This window comes from Ranitomeya imitator, chromosome 10 (assembly GCF_032444005.1).
Source record: "Ranitomeya imitator isolate aRanImi1 chromosome 10, aRanImi1.pri, whole genome shotgun sequence".
NCBI lineage: Eukaryota > Metazoa > Chordata > Amphibia > Anura > Dendrobatidae > Ranitomeya > Ranitomeya imitator.
The window spans coordinates 116,830,721-116,850,940 of record NC_091291.1 but is presented as its reverse complement, the minus strand read 5'-3'; the positions used below and the strand labels follow the sequence as shown (position 1 = coordinate 116,850,940).

General features: G+C 40.3%; 1 protein-coding gene across 4 annotated transcripts in view; it reads left to right on the top strand.

The window, feature by feature from the left end:
- Positions 1-20,220, top strand: part of ACAP3 (ArfGAP with coiled-coil, ankyrin repeat and PH domains 3) — a 142,790-nt gene that overhangs the window by 114,427 nt on the left and 8,143 nt on the right. Inside the window, exons 19-26 of one of the 4 annotated variants that reach the window (XM_069741653.1) lie at positions 629-727; positions 2,904-3,005; positions 4,734-4,826; positions 5,409-5,629; positions 6,084-6,193; positions 6,289-6,399; positions 9,320-9,381; positions 11,243-11,306. In XM_069741653.1, coding sequence (XP_069597754.1) covers positions 629-727; positions 2,904-3,005; positions 4,734-4,826; positions 5,409-5,629; positions 6,084-6,193; positions 6,289-6,399; positions 9,320-9,381; positions 11,243-11,268 — 824 coding nt within the window. In that variant the 3' untranslated portion in view covers positions 11,269-11,306. Of the gene's footprint in view, positions 1-628; positions 729-2,903; positions 3,006-4,725; positions 4,827-5,408; positions 5,630-6,083; positions 6,194-6,288; positions 6,400-9,319; positions 9,382-11,242; positions 11,307-20,220 lie in introns of all 4 variants that reach the window. The other 3 variants (XM_069741652.1, XM_069741655.1, XM_069741654.1) reach the window with 3 other exon arrangements.

The following is a 20,220-nucleotide window of genomic DNA, read 5'->3' as shown; positions in this document are numbered from 1 at the left end:
ATTATCACTAGTGGACTAGGTCTCACATGCATGACAGTCCAGCTAATCTGAGTAACCATGCCTCCTTCGCTGAGTAACAGCTTTCTGCCTATGCACAGTGTACACAGGAAGCTGCCAATCAGTGGTGTTGGGAGGGGTTATACAGAGCTCAGTATTCTGAGCTTTGCTGGATCTGCAGCAGAGAATGCAGGGATTCTATCAAAACGATCAGTTAGTGATACATCACTGGAATCAGGCTCTCTGCTCTTACATTATGTTGCTCTCAGATTCCATGAGTGAAAACTGCTGACAGATTCCCTTTAAAGGTGTTACCTTTCTATGATGATAAGGAAACGGCTGTAAACTCCTGCTGAAAGGACAGGAAGTATGAGTCTGCAAAAGAAAAAAACAGCGGTAAAATTGCAAGAGCACTAAGTTAAAAAAATAAATATCACAATATGAAAAAAAGTGTTTTTTTTAAATATATGTAACACAAAAACCTTATTTAAACAATATTGAATTTTCTTCCCTTTAACGTCTCTATTTACTTGTGTACATGTATGGTTTATATATTACTGCAAAAAGTGGCCAATGTCTATCATGTTGTTGTCTCTGTGCGTTCACCCTCTTTTGTTTCCTGTGTTTCCAGCGGCAAAATTTGAGCGAAAATTCCGTCGCGATTCCCTGTTTTGCCCAGATGAATTAGACTCCCTCTTTTCCTACTTTGACACAGGCTCGGGGCCACGTAGTAAGTACCGTACTCACGGTTACATTCCTCCATCTGCGAAATCCATCTCCATGTAACTACTGAATATGTGTGCTTCGTAAAATCTCTCCTATATGTTAACATATGGAATAGTATAGGATACAGGTGTGTCCGCTCTTCACTTTTCTTGAATTACGTTATGGGATATTCCCATCTCTAAGATCCTATCCCAATTTGTAGTAGGTGTAATAATAATGTTAGCAAATCCCTCCAATTAGTAATGTATAGTTTTCCTGATAAGCTATGTTGCTTACCCCATGTGCAGGGCTCTGCTGTAGCTTTAGGTATCCATGGTTGGGACCACTAACAACTAAGTGGCACTATATGATTGGTTGTAACTATGGATACATAAGCTCCTGCAATGCCCTGCACATGGGGTAAGCAACATAGCTTATCAGAATAACTACACTACATTTCTAATTGAAATTATTTCTTATTACTATTATTAATGATATTATTACTACTACTACTACTACTACTACTACATCTACATCTACTACATCACTACATCTACTACATCTACATCTACTACATCTACTACTCTACTACATCTACTACTCTACTACACCTACTACATCTACTACATCTACTACTCTACTACATCTACTACATCTACTACATCTACTACTCTACTACATCTACTACATCTACATCTACTACATCTACTACTCTACTATTCTACTACATCTACTACTCTACTACATCTACTACATCTACTACTCTACTATTCTACTACATCTACTACTCTACTACATCTACTACATCTACTACATCTACATCTACTACATCTACTACATCTACTACTCTACTACATCTACTACATCTACTACATCTACATCTACTACATCTACTACTCTACTACATCTACTACATCTACTACTCTACTACATCTACATCGTGATAGGATCTTGGAGATGAGAATACCCCTTTAAGGCAATTTTGCACTATTGAGGAAAAAAGTATACATTAAGGTTTTGTTTTTTTGTGTTTTTTTTTTTTATGTGGCAGCCTATAAGTGACAGATGGCTGTAATATGTCATCTGACAGAGGTATCCATCAAAGCAATCTATTAAAAAAAAAAAACGAAAACATACCCAACGGCTTTAGAAACAAGCTATGGAAGTACACATCTGTCAGTCATAATAACACTAGAGCGGATCTAAAGCGTATCTGTCGCTAGAGTTCATGAATCAAACTATATACATTCTTAAATAGATCAATAGACCGGAGGGTGCTGGTATACTTACATTGAAAAAAAATCCATATCAGAATGGCTGTATAATCCTGTTATGAAAATGAGCATTTTATGAATGACAGGGGTCATGAGCCCAGGTGTATTAAGTGTCTTACTGACAGCTGCAGCTTGTACTGAGCAAGGTGAGAACTAAGCAGGGAGGAGGGACAATGAGGATGTCAGTTAGCCGAAGTGGATTGAGATAGTTATAATTTCTCGATGGATTGTACAGCTATTCTGACATGGGTTTTCCGGTGTAAGTACAATAGCCCCATCAGGTCTTGGAAATCTATATAGTAATGAATGCGGTCTGTTGTGAAATCCTGCTTAGATCCACAAGTTTTGTGATTCTAATCCATCTTGAAACTAAGGAGAGATTTTAACGCCACACATATTACAAATCTTATGTCATATCATATACAGAGAAGAATCAGATGTTCGATAGCGTCATCCAATTGCTATAGATACCATCTCCACATTGCTCCGGCGCAAGCACTACACAGGATCCTTCTGTGTGGGAAATGAATAAAATGCAATTATGCTAGAAGGCAGTTACATGCTTGCTGATGCTTTTGACAGTCGCTTGTCCTTTGCTACAACACTGCAATATATATATATATATATATATATATATATATATATATATATATATATATATTCATTGTATATAAAATCTCCCCCAATATTTAGCATGTGATTATTTTTTTTTTTTTTTTTTTTAGCTACCTCCATTAACTAAATTTATCATATATTATTTTTCCTTTTATTATTATACGATCCTATACTGTAGAATCTGCTTTTTTTTTGTACTTCTTAAATTTCACCTCCATTAGTGATTTGCATGAGTAGTTTCATCATCATGCTAGTAAATTAGAGACACAAGATTGTGTTCCTAAATTGATTATGCCCTCACCTTCCTCTTAGGTGCCAACCAGCTTCCTGCGCAGCACCCCCTGCCAGCTGCACCATGGACTGGCAGTGGCGCTGAGCCCGGTGGGAGCGCTATGCCGTTCCTCCCGGATGGAGGTAAGGTCGGCGGCAAGAGAAAGACGTACATTTACCTATACAAGAGATATCCTAGCAATGGTTTCACAGTCCAGCGTGGACACGTTATGCAGTCGGGCCGTTTTGCCCTGACCTTTCAGATGTACCTGCGTGTATGGACCCTTTACCATAGCTTAGTTATTATCACTAGAATAGTAATTTTTTTTTATCATCGGAGCAATGTTTATTTTGTACCTATAGCAACTTAATGGCGTACAATATGTTGTCTGTGGGGTATTTGTATTTTATGGTCACAGACATTGGCATAGATAGGAGAAAGGGAGTCCCATAGCGAAAAAGTAATCAAAATAAACCCCCATCGTGATGGCACTTGTCATGCTTCTCTCTTATTCCCAAAGTTATAGAGAGGAGATAACTTTCTAAACAATGGAGGTGGGGGGGATCAAGCTGCTGCGACCCCCACGATCCTGCGAGTGGGGCCCTAAAATGTCTAGATGTGCGGCGTTATTCCATTCATTTTCTATGGGACTGCCGGCCACAGCTGAGTGCAATGCCCAGCCTTCTCCATGAATGGAGTGGTGTCATATATTCTCTGCCACTGCTTCATTACAACAGGGCGTTTGGGAGCCCTATCTCAGGATCAGTGTGAATAAGAGCAGTCGGACCCCTCTGATGATAAAGTTAAAGGGGTATTCTCATCTCTAAGATCCTATCCAAAAGTGTAGCAGTTGTAATAATAATAATAATAATAATAATAATAGCAAATGCCTCCAATTAGAAATATAGTACAGTTCTTCTGATACACTATTCAGTTTATCCCATGTACAGGGCATTGCAGTAGCTTGGGTATCCATGGTTACAAGTAACTGTCACTTTACGAGTGGTCGTAACCATGGATACCTTAGCTACTGCAATGCCCTGCACATGGGGTAAGCAACATTGCTTATCAGGAGAACTATACTACAGTTCTAATTTGAGGTATTTGCAGTAGCTTAGGTATCCATGGTTACGACCACTAACAATTCACTCTCACTATATGAGTGGTAATCACCATGGATACCTAAGCTACTGCAATACCCTGCACATGGGGTAAACGACATAGAGAATATGAAGAACTGTACTACATTTCTAATTGGAGGGATTTGCTAATATAATTATTACACCTACTACATATTGGGATAGGATCTTGGAGATAAGACTACCCCTTTAACTCCTATCCCATCAATAAGTAAATATTGACAATCTAAAATTGTGTGGCCTAAAGTCCTTTTGCAAATGTTGGGCAGTTCCTCACCTTCTTACTTGCTTTATAAGGGTTTCACCCCCCAGTAGCAGATGTGAAGAGACTAATCTGGACAGGACCCCATTAACTAACAGCCCCCATAGCAGCTGCAGAATTTCCTTATAATCCACAGTGGCTGTCAGTTTGCTGCTGCACAGTGACAGCGCACAGACCCTTCTCCTTAGGTGATGGGACTCCGCACGTTCATTGGGGAAGCACACGTGATTACAGCCAGTGTGACTTTACTTACTTTATGGATTTTTAGTCCTCTTCTATTGCTTTCAATACACGTGGTTATTACTGCGCCACTATAAAAGAGCACTAGACTCCTAGAGCGATCTTACTGGCGGTATTACATCTGCTGCTCATGCAGTTAGTGAAAAATCATTGTCTTTTTCTCTTCTAGTTTTCACTTTCTTTTCCCTATTTTAACATGTTTTTGGCTTTGTTTTCTTTTGGCCCCGCAGGTCTAAGCAGCGACAGTGGCCTGGGAGGAAGCACGGATGGGAGCAATGATGTCCTAGTGTTTGGCTCAGTGGTAGACAGCGTCACAGAGGAAGGTGAGCATTCGCTTAAAGTGTAAACTTGCGTTTTTGTTTTTTTAAATTTTGTCCAGCATGGAAAGTTATTAAACTTCGTTAATCATTTTATTAGAGGATTTGTTTTAATTTCTGTAAAAAAAGAAAAGTTGCATGTAAGTTTCATCCAAACCCTGCTTCTGGGGGCGGGGGGGACTGGAGCTGACCCATCACTGCCATCATCTGTACTCCAAATGAGTACATTCTGATATCAGTGCAGGTGATGGCTGGGGAAAAGCAGGGGTTGGAAACCACTTCCATGGAATTTTTTTAGAGAAATCCTATCGCAGTGATTTGCAAATTTTCCTAACTTTTCATGCTGGACAACATGATAAAAAAATAAATAATAATAAAAATAATTAAATAAAAATGAAAGCTTACGTACTCTAAAATGAAAGCTTATGTAATGTTTTCTAAAATAAAATGAATTTGCATACTTTTTTTTTTCTATTTTTTGGCATTTTACGTACTCCTTTTAACTTAAAGTAGAAGCATTGTGCAAGAGTAATGTTTTCTAAAATAAAATAAATTTGCATACTTTTTTTTTTTCTCTTTTGGCATTAGAGTGTGAGATCTCAGAAGAGTCTAGTGGAGAAGCCGAGACCGAGCAGGAGCCGTCTGATCCAGAGGACCTGCGGGAGCTACACCCTGGACTGCTGATGTACAAAGCATCTCGTGCGAGGAACCTGCCAATCATGGCTGAAGCACTCGCCAATGGGGCCAACGTCAACTGGGTGAACGATGAGGATGAGAGCAAGACGCCTCTGATTCAGGCAGTAATAGGGGTATGCAAGGACGCTTTACGTTTTTCGATTTTAATATTTCTGTATACAACCTCTAGGGCTACGTTCACATTTGCGGTATTGGGCGCAGCGTCGTCGACGCATGCGTCATGCGCCCCTATCTTTAACATGGGGGGCGCATGGACATGCGCCAGTATGCGTTGTATTGCGTTTTACGACGCATGCGTCAATTTGACGCACCAGACAGGGCGCGGAAGACGCTACTTGTAGCGTTTTTCCTGCGCCAAAATTCAAGAACATTACTAGTTTATGGCAACGCATGTGTCAAAAAACGCAGCGTTGTGTTTTGCGTTGGTTGCGTCGACGACACTGCGCCCAACAACGCAAATGTGAACGTTACCTTACCTGATCACCCACTATGTAAAAAAAACCTGTTATTTTATTACATGTTCAATGTTCATCCTGATCTATGTCATGTCTTTTGCCTTCTTTCTAGGGTTCACTGATAGCGTGTGAGTTCCTGCTGCAGAATGCCGCCGACGTAAACCAGACTGATATGAGAGGACGAGCGCCTATACATCATGCAACGTATCTAGGACACACTGGGTGAGCACGAAGACCGCATGGATTCCAGGCAGTGTATCCACCATGAATATGTTTTTCGCTGACGATCCTTTTAACATTCTCTTTCGATTTTGCAGTCAGGTTTGTTTGTTCTTGAAACGAGGAGCCAATCAGCACGCCGTGGATGATGACGGTCAAGATCCTCTCAGTATTTCCGTGCAGGCGGCTAATGCAGATATTGTCACTTTGTGAGTGTCCTCTAATCGTATCCTTAAAAAAATACATACAATGGGTGAAATGTCACCAGTTTTCGAAGTAAATATATTTCTAAGGGTGCTATTGACATGAAATTCTCACCAGGTGTCAGTAACAGCGCATCCAATCCACACGGGAAAAGAAATTAAGCCATAGATGTCCATAAATTAAGTTGTGTAATAATGAGAAAAAAATATTGAAATTTATTTAAGACTTCGTACAAAAGTCGTTGCCATTTTAGCAGCTTTATTTTCTTTCTCTGAAACCAATTGAGTATTTTCTTGGCTGTGTGCTTGGGATCATTGTATCACTGACATGTCCACCCTCGATTCATCTTTATTATCCTGGTAGATGGCAGCAGAGTGTCATCAGGAATGTCTCTGTACATTTAGCCATTCATCCTTCCTTCAATTATATGAAGCTTGCCAGTGCCATATGCTGAAAAAGAGCCCCTCACCACAATGTTCCCACCTCCACATTTCACTGTTGGTATGGTGTTTTTGGAGTGATATGCAGTGCCTTTTGGCCTCCAAATATCGTAGGTATTATGGCATCCAAAGAGTTCAATGTTGGCTTCATTTGACCAGACTATATTCTCTCAGTATTTCATAGGCTTGTCTAAATGTTGTTGAAAAAAACTTAACACTTTTCTTGAACATTCTTTTTGTTCAGCAATGGAGTCTTGGGTGGTAAGCGCGCATACAGGCCATGGAGCTTAAGTGCATTACCTATACTGTACTTTTGTTTGAAACAATTGTACCTGCTAATTTCAAGTCTTTCTGTAGCTCTCCATCGGTGGTCCCTGGCTCTTGGAAAACTCTTCTCATAATTAATTTCACTCGTCTGTCTGAAATCTTACAGGAAGCACCTGGTCGTGGCCGGTTTATTGTTAAATTATGTTCTTTCCACTTCCGGATTATGGCCCCAACAGTGCTCAGTGGAACCTTCAGTAGTTTAGAAATTCTTCTGTATCCAATTCCATTAGTATGTCTTTCAATAATAAGGTTGCAAGGGTATTGAGACAGCTTACTGGTTTTACCCATCATGAGATGTTTCTTGTGTAACACCTTTTTGTAGCCCATCAGTTGAACCAGCTGATATTCATTTTCACTAACTGACAGGATTGATTTCTAATTACTAATACATTTTAGTTGGTGTCATAACTTCCCAGGGCTTTTATCGATCACCCATGACAGCACCTTGAGAGAGGGGATCCGTCCTCATGGTGCTATCATAGGTTCCGAAAAATCCAGTTACCAGTAAGTAACTAAGACTTTTGCACCTCTCTTCAAGTGTCCAATACGTTTCCCTTTGTCATTTCTCATTATTACACATAACTTAATTTGTGGACATCTATGGTTTGATTCCTTTGCCTGTGTGGATTGGATGGGTTGTTACCGACATCTGGTGAGAATTTCTTGTCAATTTAGAAATATGTTTACTTAGAAAATTGGTTCAGTGTTAAATACTTATTTCAACCTTTGTGTATATATAATGTTACATATATACTAGAGATGAGCAATTTGATTCATGCTGCCCTGGTCCGGCATCCAGTCTGCCAGTCTTCACTTCTGCACCCTGCATAGCGATTACTAGACCTTGTGATGTCGTAGCCATGGAGCCTGATAACAGTCAGAGGATGTTGGGAGTACCATGGGCCTGGTAAAAGTCAGAGGATGTAGGGATACAACAGGTACCTGATAAAAGTCAGAGGATGTTGGGATGCAATGAGGGTCTGGTAAAAGTCAGAAAATGTTGGGATAAAATGGGGGACTGGTAGAAGTCAGAAGATGTTGGGATACAATGGGGGACTGGTAGAAGTTAGAAGATGTTGGGATAAAATGGGGGACTGGTAGAAGTCAGAAGATGTTGGGATACAATGGGGGCCTGGTAGAAGTTAGAAGATGTTAGGATACAATGGGGGACTGGTAGAAGTTAGAAGATGTTAGGATACAATGGGGGACTGGTAGAAGTCAGAAGATGTTGGGATACAATGGGGGACTGGTAGAAGTCAGAAGATGTTGGGATACAATGGGGGACTGGTAGAAGTCAGAAGATGTTGGGATACAATGGGGGACTGGTAGAAGTCAGAAGATGTTAGGATACAATGGGGGACTGGTAGAAGTCAGAAGATGTTGGGATACAATGGGGGACTGGTAGAAGTTAGAAGATGTTGGGATAAAATGGGGTCTGGTAGAAGTCAGAAGATGTTGGGATACAATGGGGGACTGGTAGAAGTTAGAAGATGTTAGGATACAATGGGGGACTGGTAGAAGTCAGAAGATGTTGGGATACAACGGGGACCTGGTATAAGTCAGAAGATGTTGGGATACAATGGGGGAATGGTAGAAGTCAGAAGATGTTGGGATACAATGGGGGACTGGTAGAAGTCAGAAGATGTTGGGATACAATGGGGGACTGGTAGAAGTCAGAAGATGTTAGGATACAATGGGGGACTGGTAGAAGTCAGAAGATGTTGGGATACAATGGGGGACTGGTAGAAGTCAGAAGATGTTGGGATACAATGGGGTCTGGTAAAATTCAGAAGAAGTTTGGATACAATGGGAGACTGGTAGAAGTCAAAAGATGTTGGGATACAATGGGGTCTGGTAAAATTCAGAAGATGTTGGGATACAATGGGGGACTGGTAGAAGTCAGAAGACGTTGGGATACAATGGGGGACTGGTAGAAGTCAGAAGACGTTGGGATACAATGGGGGACTGGTAGAAGTCAGAAGATGTTGGGATATAATGGGGGACTGGTAGAAGTCAGAAGATGTTGGGATACAATGGGGGGACTGGTAGAAGTCAGAAGATGTTGGGCCACGGAGGACCGCTTGGATTGCAGCATGAATCAAATTGCTCTTCTCCACTGTTCTAAGAATCAACCCACTCTAATTTTTTTATTTCACAGGCTACGACTTGCTCGGATGAACGAGGAGATGAGAGAAGCAGAGGGGCCCTTCGGACAACCAGGTCAATATCCCAGCAACAGTCCAACAGAACAGCAGTACAGGAAGTGCATCCAGGAATTCATCTGCCTTAATATAGATGAGTGTTAGTCAGACAAAAGTCCCTCAGCGGGGGCACAGCTGATCCCTACTTTTTTGAACTTTTTCCACTAGCTGCTCTTGGCATCCTTTTCTTTTTCCTTTTGGAAACCTGCATGGGGATTGTCTTCTGACATCAGGGGAGGGAAGAATCACTTGTGGACCAGGGGCACAACTAAACCAAAATGTTTCTTTCTTTTAATTTTTTATGGGTTTTTTTGATTTTTTTTTGGAAGGGTTTGGACCAATATTCTGACCCTGTTTTTGTCCTTATCACTGCCAAGAGCAAAAGGAAAGCTGATGTATTCCTATTTTATGTACTGTTTAGCACTTTTACAAACTGTGATTCTTTTAGACTTTTACGTTATCGAGATCAGAACAGACACTGAGATGACGGAGTCGGTGGGAAAACCCTCGGCTCTTCTGCCTCTTTAGTGCCTGACTATTTATTTATTTAGGGTGAAAGGTCCAAGAGGGATCCGACTAAGCCAGTGAAAGGTACTTCAATATTCAGGGACCTTGCTTGCGTTCGCTGCCTAGCTTAGTAGGGTTCTGGTACTTCAATATTCAGGGACCTTGCTTGCGTTCGCTGCCTAGCTTAGTAGGGTTCTGGTCTTGATGCATTTTAAAGGGGTCTGCTATGTCGTAACAACTTCCGAAGAGTGGGGTGTGGATGGTTGAATTTTGGGAGTGGTGGGTCTCGGAGCAATTTGCTGTAATGCTGCGTGGGGTTATCTGTAGAGACCCCACATATCAAGCACTTTTCCTATTTCGAGGTTGTCTATTTCCTGGTGCTTATACTTGGTGTGCTAATTACACATGAACTTTCGGCTTTCCGTACCCTTTGCCTAGGAGTGTTGTGCTTTTGTCTGAACTTCTTCACAGCCAGAGAGTAGATAGAAAGGATCGATTATAGGGGACATCTGTGAACCATTGCTGTGAGTTTGCACATTCCTCCTCTGGACTGACCTACAATAATCTGGTAGATTCCCTACATTTTTTTTTTTTTTAGATCACAAAATATTATATCATGTATGGGTGCTTGTCTTTATAATAGTCGGTGTTGGGTGTCTAGACGTCTCTTCAGTCTCTAAAATCACATTAAGATGTAATTTGCTTTTCCTTCTTTGCACATTTGCATTGCATTTACTCTTTTACTCTTTTTACCATATGCCCGTTCCCCTTCTGACAGTCTTCGGAGTGCGTCGCCTCATCGTTCCCATACTTCTTATGTGCCTCTCTTTCTTAGATTTGGTTTTCGGTGAAGAGTAACGCATCCTGCGCCCGCAGTGAAGAGGTTGAATATAGTGTGTCCTTAATATCTGCCCTCCATGTTGGGATAAAGTGCACTAAATGAATTTCTAGAGGCCTATATTTCTACTTGTGACCTCCCGGGGGGGCTCTGCCCTCGCCCTGGACTGGTCGGATTAGTGAGCGCCCCTTGCTTTCTTACCGTTTGAGGATTATAGGCTTCCCAAGTGTATCCCTATGTCACCTCTATCACTATGCAATTCCATCATATGAAGAGCTCAGGGACCTAGAGAGGACTGTTAAATATCTGGGTATTAATCTATATCTGCTCTTCTCTTTAAATCGCAGATTTTTATCTGCTTGGACCATTGGCAAAAAACATTCCTCCATTTTATAGGCATGCAAAGAGGTTATTGTGATCATCACCTATCAAAAAGATTGCAATTTTTCACACTGGCCATTATGTTTAATATTAGTCGCCTGCTTCCTGTTCTTCACATGGAATAAGACTCTTCCTTTTTTTTTTTTTTTTGTAGAGAAGTTTTATCTGAGCATGCTCTAATCTGATAAAAGGGCACTGAGTGAAGAGAGTGGGAAGAGGTGAGCTGTGATGACACAGGATTCGCCATTCACAATATGTGATATCTATGTATTTATCGAGATTACCCCTCATTTGTAATTTTGTCTGTGCTGATAATGAGGCTGCTGAAAAGTCTTCTGTACAGAACAGGAAGTGTGAGTCTAATATTATACTTGTTCTGGAATTTGAAAGAAACTTTACCAAAAATAGATTTAACATTAACCTGATTCATACCCTGATGACACATTCACTTTAAAGCCCTGAATAGGAAATATTATATGCACCTCATCTACCCTACTTTTACATTGTCTTTTTGGGGTGGTGGACTTTTTCGAACACCCTCTCAGAAAAGCACAGACATAAAATGAAAATCCATCTAGTGCAATTGCTAATCAAGTTTTATTGCTCACTAGTGAACATGCAATACATGCCTGATCATTCAATCACCAAATAACGAAATAAGTGGAAACTGCAGCCATATTTACTATTTGCCCCCGAAGGCCTATAGCAAGTTTACGATTTGTCCCCGAAGGCCTTTAACAATTTTACTATTCGTCCCCGAAAGCCTGTAACAACTTTACTATTCGTCCCCGAAGGCCTGTAACAAGTTTACTATTCGTCCCCGAAGGCCTGTAACAACTTTACTATTCATCCCCGAAGGCCTGTAACAAGTTTACTATTCATCCCCGAAGGCATGTAACAAGTTTACTATTCGTCCCCGAAGGCCTGTAACAAGTTTACTATTCATCCCCGAAGGCCTGTAACAAGTTTACTATTCATCCCCGAAGGCCTATAACAAGTTTACTATTCGTCCCCGAAGGCCTGCAACAATTTTACTATTCGTCCCCGAAGGCCTGTAACAACTTTACTATTCATCCCCGAAGGCCTGTAACAAGTTTACTATTCATCCCCGAAGGCATGTAACAAGTTTACTATTCGTCCCCGAAGGCCTGTAACAAGTTTACTATTCATCCCCGAAGGCCTATAACAAGTTTACTATTCGTCCCCGAAGGCCTGCAACAATTTTACTATTCGTCCCCGAAGGCCTGCAACAAGTTTACTATTCGTCCCCGAAGGCCTATAACAATTTTACTATTCGTCCCCGAAGGCCTATAACAAGTTTACTATTCGTCCCCGAAGGCCTGCAACAATTTTACTATTCGTCCCCGAAGGCCTGCAACAAGTTTACTATTCGTCCCCGAAGGCCTATAACAATTTTACTATTCGTCCCCGAAGGCCTGTAACAAGTTTACTATTCATCCCCGAAGGCATGTAACAAGTTTACTATTCGTCCCCGAAGGCCTATAACAAGTTTACTATTCGTCCCCGAAGGCATGTAACAAGTTTACTATTCGTCCCCGAAGACCTGTAACAAGTTTAACGAGGAGTTTCAGGATATGGAAGTGACCACGGTTAAAAAGAATTGATTGAGTGGATAGTGTTTGTTAGAAAGGAAGGTAGACAACTGTTCTGTTACATCTCGAGGAATCATGATGTTCCTTGGTCCATATGCCAATACCAGAAAGCACTGCCAGAAAGGAGCCCTCGAGGCTTCACCAACTAACCAGCAAGATTCACTCCATGTGAAGTAATAGGTGCTAATTTAATTGAAGGTCCAAATGTCTGGCCTTCCTCAGGATTCCTTATCGGAGTTTACAGTCTACCCTTTACTAACATGCTTGCAGGTCGGAAGTAGTGAGCATCAAACTGACAAAGTACAAAGTATAACTTCATCCTTGACTACTACTGGCAATATGTGTAGTGCTGAAAGCCACCCTTAAACATATATAATACATATATTTGTATATGTCGTAATCACTCTCTCTCTCTCTCTGTGGTTTTAGTTTCTAATGCTACCTGGAAGCCATCAACAAGTAAATGGTTTTTATTGACACAACCATTCTCATGGTCTGTAAACTCCCATCCACTTTTTTTTAGTAATCTAGTCCTGTTTAGTTTGTCAGCATTCTTCCAGCACTAAAGGAGCTGGAACTTGCTTTCACACATTTTTCCAGTGTCAAGTGGTTTGCCTGCCCTGGACTAAAAGTATTCCTTTTTTGCAATGACTTTATGCAGTTTAATAGACAGGAGAGCTGAGTGAGAGGTGCCCACACTTGCTTTAATATTTCTCAGCATCTTTGTTGCCAGAGATGGATTACACTTGACAACAGGCAGTGGACAGTAAGTTAGACAGAAGGGAGACACTTGATGGCTGGCACTTTGGGGTGAAGATTCAGGGGCAAGACAATATTTTTAAGTATAGTAATTTTCACATTGTTTATTTATCACACAATCAATCGATTGAGATTGAGTTGTCTGAAAGTGCATGGACCGTGTAAATGCTCTCTGTAGCTTCCTGGCTAAATAACCTATGAATTTACACATGACTATGTAATATATTCATTCGAGTCCATGTAGTCAGGTGTAAAGTAGCTATTGGGATATTTTTAAGTCAATCCCCTCAACCCGTTCAGAACATGAACAGCCACTGGCCTGCTTGTTGACTGTTTCCAGGTGGCAACAATGTTTTTTGTTCTTTCACTTAGTCATCAGAATAATTAAAAAAAAAAAAAAAAGTTACACCATGGTAGAGTTCTCATAATTTGACAACTCACTGGTTGAGCTTCATTTTAAAGAGGACTTGTTCCTCTTTTGTTCCTCCCTAAAATTTTATGAATAAATTGACAAATGGGAGTTAACCATTCACGCCTTATTATTAAGACACCTGAAGGAGTAGGTTCTACTCCGAAACGCGTTGCAATAAATTTGATTTTTTTAAAAAGTTTTGTCAGAGGCAGCGCACGGAATCCATCACACTCCCTTAATTTTCTTCCCGCCTTATTGGCACTGATTGGTAGGGGTTGGACTTTGTAGGGCCACACCCACAACTGGTAACGCCTAGTTGTCAAATTATTCATAGATTTCTAATAGGAGGGACAGCAAAATGCAGTGGTTTAGTGATGTTCTACCTCTTTAGGAGCGCCCCCGCTTCCTTGCCTCCCGGTGCTTTTTACGAGCGCTTTGTAATTTTCCCTATTTAAAAACTTGAGACAAAACCCCTTTAAAGGAAAAATTGGTTATGAAGGGGTAATATTTTCTGATCAACCCTATACATATTATGTAAAGAACAAAAAAAAACACAACCCTATACTTGTGCACTTTTCCTCCTTCCAGTATCGGAAATCAGATATATAATGTAAATGTAATTTTGTACTTTTTTATTTTTATTTTTTTTTTTATTCTGTTACTTAATTTATTAAGGTATGCGCCAAACAGAGCAGTATAAATATTCAATATCAAGTGATATACCGCTGCCTGAGGTCCAAGCTGCTTTATTTTGTAGGATATACAGTATATTGTTTTTTTGACAAATCCCTTATTTAGATTTAGTTTGTTCTTAAGACTTTTTAGAATTTTTTCTTTTTTTTTTGTATCAGACTCTTGATTCCACGATCAGGTGGAACTCCTCAGACATTTGTACTGCTTTGCTGGTGTCTTAACCTAAAAAAAAAAACAACAACTCTACAAGCTCCGTGTCACATGTACATGTTTATTATACCTTTTTGTGTTTTCCTTGTCATATGGATGGATGTTACATTTTACAATCTTTCTTTTTTTTTTTTTTTTTTTTTTTTAGTTAATTTTTTATTTTAAAGAATTTATTTGGAAAATTAATTTACTATATATCAGAAATGTAACTTCCCTTTTTGAATATTTCTGTAAGGACTTTGATATTTTATTGCATTTTTGTGACTCTTTTTTTCGTTTTTAGAAGGTATTTTATTTTTATTTTTTTATTTTTTTGGGAGGGGTGGAGAATTTGACATCCTTGAATATCAGGCACATTTAATAACATGCTGCAAATAGCAAATCCTCCTTGTTCGATGAAGGCAGACCTTTAAGAGGTGCCATAATCCTTTTACTATTTTATTTATTTTTGTTGCAGAAACTTTATATTTCTTGACACCCATTCTGTATAATAATCGGTTGATGAGTCGATGATGCACAGACACCCTGGACCCACAGCAGCCAATCACATGATGGCTTTTACAAATTTTTGTGTGCAAATTTAATAAAAGCAGAAATCTGGTTGGTTGCTTTGAATATATGCTATTTGCATGTTATTAAATAAGCTTGTTAATGTTAAGTAAAATGTGAATTGTACATAGATTTGTATACATTATATTATATATATATTGTGTCTGAAGGCTGTAACAGTTATTTTTAATTAGTTATTAAAATAAGTGACTATAGTTGAAAAATGCAACACATCGGAGACCTCCGTTTATATTGATTGGTTGTGAATAATACTACTTTAACGTTCGCCTACATTAATATCAGTCACTCTGTGGGTCCAGAGAATACTTGGCCTACTAAAGGGGATTTAACTTCTAGGCCATTCATTGCTGGGATTGGAAAATCTGTAAAATCATCTGAGAACAATACAAAAGAGCTGCAAAAGTGCAATAAAAAGTCCCAAAAAGTCCAAAATATTGCACATATAGGGTCTGATTTATCATTTATTTAAAGAGGTTGTTCACTACTTGGGATAGGTCATCCATCTGATCAGCTCTGGATCCGACACCTCACTGATCAGCTGCTCTCGGCGTCTGCGGCCACCGGCCATAAATGCTCAATTGCAGCGCTGCTCCGTTTTCTGATACTGGCCGTGGCCGGGTGCTGCACATCCGCCTCCTATTCAAATCCATAGGTCATCAGTAGTGATGAGCAAATATACTCGTTACTCGAGATTTCCCGAGCACGCTCGGGGGTCCTCCAAGTATTTTTTAGTGCTCGGAGATTTAGTTTTTTTCGCCGCAGCTGGATGATTTACAGCTACTAGCCAGCAAAAGTACATGTGGGGATTCCCTAGCAACCAGGCAACCCCCACATGTACTTATGCTGGCTAACAGATGTAAATCATTCAGCTGCGGCAAGAAAAACAAAATCTCCGAGCACTAAAAAAAAACTCGGAGGACACCCGAGCATGCTCGGGAAATCTCGAGTAACGAGTATACAGTATTCACTCATCACTAGTCATCAGTAATGATGAGCAAACGTGCTCAGATAACTTCTTATCCGAGCATGCTCTGGTGTTGTCAGAGTATCTTGGGCGTGCTCATATATTATGTTCGAGTCCCTGTGGCTTCATGATTTGCGGCTGTTTGACAGCCTGAACACACGCAAGGATTGCCTGTTTGACAGCCTCAACAAATTCTGTAAGGCTAGGGTCACATTGCGTTATGTGACCGCGTTTAACGGACTACGTTACACCGTGGCATAACGCGGTGTAACGTAGTCTGTTAACGCCGCCATTGCCTGTAATGGCGAACGCATCGCTAGCGCACGCCCACATTGGGCGTGCGCTAGCGATGTGCCGTCATTTGAGTGACGGACCACAAACGCTGCTTGCAGCGTTCGCGGTCCGTTCCTTGCTAGCGCAGATCAGGGATCTGCGCTAGCGGGATCGGCTAACGCGATCCCTTTTGGGACATTGCGTTAGCGCAGTCCGTAGCGCTATGCGCTAAACGGACTGCCCTAACGCAATGTGACCCTAGCGTAACAAACAGCCGCAAATCATGCAGCTGCAAGGACTCGAACATAATACACGAGCATGCCCAGGTGCTCGGATAAGACGTTATCGGAGCTTGTTCGCTCATCACTAGTCATCAGCGATAACGTAGTGGACATCCTCTTTAAAGTTTGTGTTATGGTATCTGACTTTTTGTGCCAAATTCTCTAAAATTAAACTCAAGGGAAAAGAAAGCGGTTACTAGGGAGCGCTATGAGGGTCACAGTTAAAATTAAAGGCAAAAGGTCCACCGCAGCTCCAGCCATTAAGCTTCTAGGAGGATACAAAATGCAGTAGAAAATAATAACGGTCCTAGGAGCGCTGGAAATGAGACCAAAACAAGGATTTTAGTGTTGAACCACAAAGCGTTTCAACGGTTAAACCGTCTTCATCAGGTGGAAGTTTTAACCTGACGAAGACGCTTTAACCGTTGAAACACGTTGTGGTTCAACACTAAAATCCTTGTTTTTGTCTCATTTCCAGCGCTCCTAGGACCGTTATTGTTATTTTCTACTGCAAATTCTTTAAAATGAATCAGGTGGTTCGTGAACGTTGCACAAAAATCACTCTTTATTTTTGTCTTTTTTCTTTGGCGGCAAAAGATCCAGGTTGTAAAAATTTGCTGCAAAAATTTTGCTTGTCAATATAAAACCATTCCAGAGGGGGACTACTGGGAGTAAACTTTTGCTACTTTTTAAAATTTTGCAATTGATGACTTGGCTGCAAAGATTTGGAAAACAAGAAAACTCACACATTGACGAACGTAAAAAAAAACAACTAAAATAGAAAGCTGCAAATTTTGAAAAAAAAAAATTATTTGGTGCAAGTCAAAACAAGCTAAAATCCATTAGTAATAGTAGTTCCGGCCCACAACGCTTCTGTATCAGCTCCACAAAGAAATTCGGATTTCTCAACACAATCATATAAAACCCCAAATTTCCAATTTTGGAAAATGTAGGAAATCTTGCCTGATTAGATGACATTGATGAGATGACTTTTATGCACTTTTTTTGCGAAAGTTTAATTGTGTTTTAGAATGTTTAATTTATAGAAAATCTCAGTCTCTTTGGAGATGGATATCTTGGGCGTTGAGGACAACTGCCAAGTGTAAACCCACAATCCATCGTCTACCTAATGAATGCTACCTGATAATAAAAGCATTGATATGAAAGCCAGTCACCGGAATATCTGTGTTTATAAATCGGCAAAAGGTGTCCGGTATTACGGAAATCGGTGAGAGGGCGGTGTGCCGATATTTCCAAAGAAGTGAGATTCCGGAAACAGTGTAGCACAGCCCGTTCTGTTGGTTCCATAATAAAGGCCACCTCTGGAGGCCACCTATACAGGTATTCCCATCTCTGCCACGAAAGGGCGAGATGAGGCCAACTCAATTCTGTAACCGGTAGGCAAAAGTCTTATTTTTAGGATAAGAAATAAATCAAGGGTGCTCCAACCTTTAATGATGGCCAACAAATGATAGTGTCCCCTGGGAATGGGAAGTCTGGGAATGACGTGTGTATCGCTAGTCCGGACTTCTGTGCCACGCGGTCAGCCTCGGAAAATAAAAGGGGAAAATGCGATTGTAATGTGGGTGCTTTTGATAATGGACCATCTGTTACATTTATTTATTTTATTTCTTTTATTGACATCGCTTACAATATAAACCCCATTTTTTTCCTCTCTATTTGTCACTATTTTTACGATCGGCCGTCGATGTTTGAATGGTGAGGGTCCAACTTCTGACCCCCGCGTTCAGTATTCGGTCAGAATTTTACCAGTAGAGGAACAATCCGTTGACAAGTACAATAGAAACACATCCCCACTTCTGTATTTATCACCCACTCCTGAATTTGGCTTATAAATACGGATGTAAAATACTGAACGTGTGAACGTGGCCTTATTCTGCTAATCAACTGAGGTTCCTGTGGTCAGGCATTCGCCAATCAAGCAATAATGACCTTTTATAAATAAGGACCTTGTAAAAATATTTTTCGCCAAAAAAATACATTCAGGTCACTTTGCCCTTTAGAGGAGATTGAATCGCGATCTTCTATCATCTACAGACGACTGCTCTATTCTTGCTGGAAAACCTCCCATCTTACTATATTTGTCCCGTGATTTAGTTTTCTTAAATATTTGGTACATTTTTTTGTAATTTTAAGCACAGAGTATTTGCACAAATTTCTTAAATTACTGAAACAAATCTGATGACAAAAATCCGCAATATTTTGCAGAACAGATTTAGAACCCTTCCCGAATTATTGCATCAGGACTAATTTACCAGCCTGAGTGTAGAAACTGACCTCTCTTGGGTGGGTGTTACTTATTTGGTGCAGATTTTTTCCACAAGGAATCTGCAGCGGAGTCCGTTCGTGTTGCATGCAGATTTTTTTGCTGCAGTTTTTGGGTGCAGAGTTTTCACCTTTTCCATTGCAAAGAGTGAAATCTGCACCGATCGCTGATTCTGCACATGAAATGGACGTGCTGCATATTTAAAAAAATGCAATAAGCAAATTTCCCTGAAAATTCTCCATCAACAGCAACAGCAGCAAAGAAAAAAAAAACGCACCACGTGGAGGAAATGAAGTTAAAATACCTCCAAATTGCTGGTAGTGTAAAGTGCTGTGGACTTTAAGTATAGAAAATTTGTGCATAAAGTTCACATCAAATACCCAATTTTATATATTGGATTGATGGGTGCGTGCACATGAGAGAGATTCACTGCATATTACAGTACCAGCATTGTGGATGGGATTGCAAAAAAAAAAAAAAAAAAATCATCCAAATGCTGCATTAAAAAAATCTGCAGCAATGCATAGGGTTAGCATTGCATGTGATTAACTGCATTTCTACAACTGAATCTCGAATAAAATCTGGACAATTTGATTCAGACTTTGACGCTGGCAAAAAAAACCCAGATAAGATCCATCTGGATGTGCACTTTGATGAAGTCTGATCATATTGATTAGATTTCCCTCCATGTGCACCTATGAGATGTCTAGGCGACATGGATTTGAAGAATGCCTGCCTGGAGCCACCACTAGAGGGAGCTAAGGAGCGTACAGCATACATTTTAGAGCATGTGGTTGCACGGCTAAATGTGGAGCTGGGTAGAAGAAAAAAACATATTTTCAACCAATAGGTAATTGACCGGCACAGAAGGCTGAGCATATTTAGATGTAAAAATATTATAGAAATTCACTTAAAGGGAATCTGTCAGCAGATGTTTGCTACCTCATCTGAGAGCAGCATGATGTAAGCATAGAGAAGCCGAATCCAATGATGTATCACTTAGTTTACTGGTTTCAGCAGTTCTGACACAATCGGAGCTTTTAGATTTAGAATGAAGCAGAGCTGAGAAA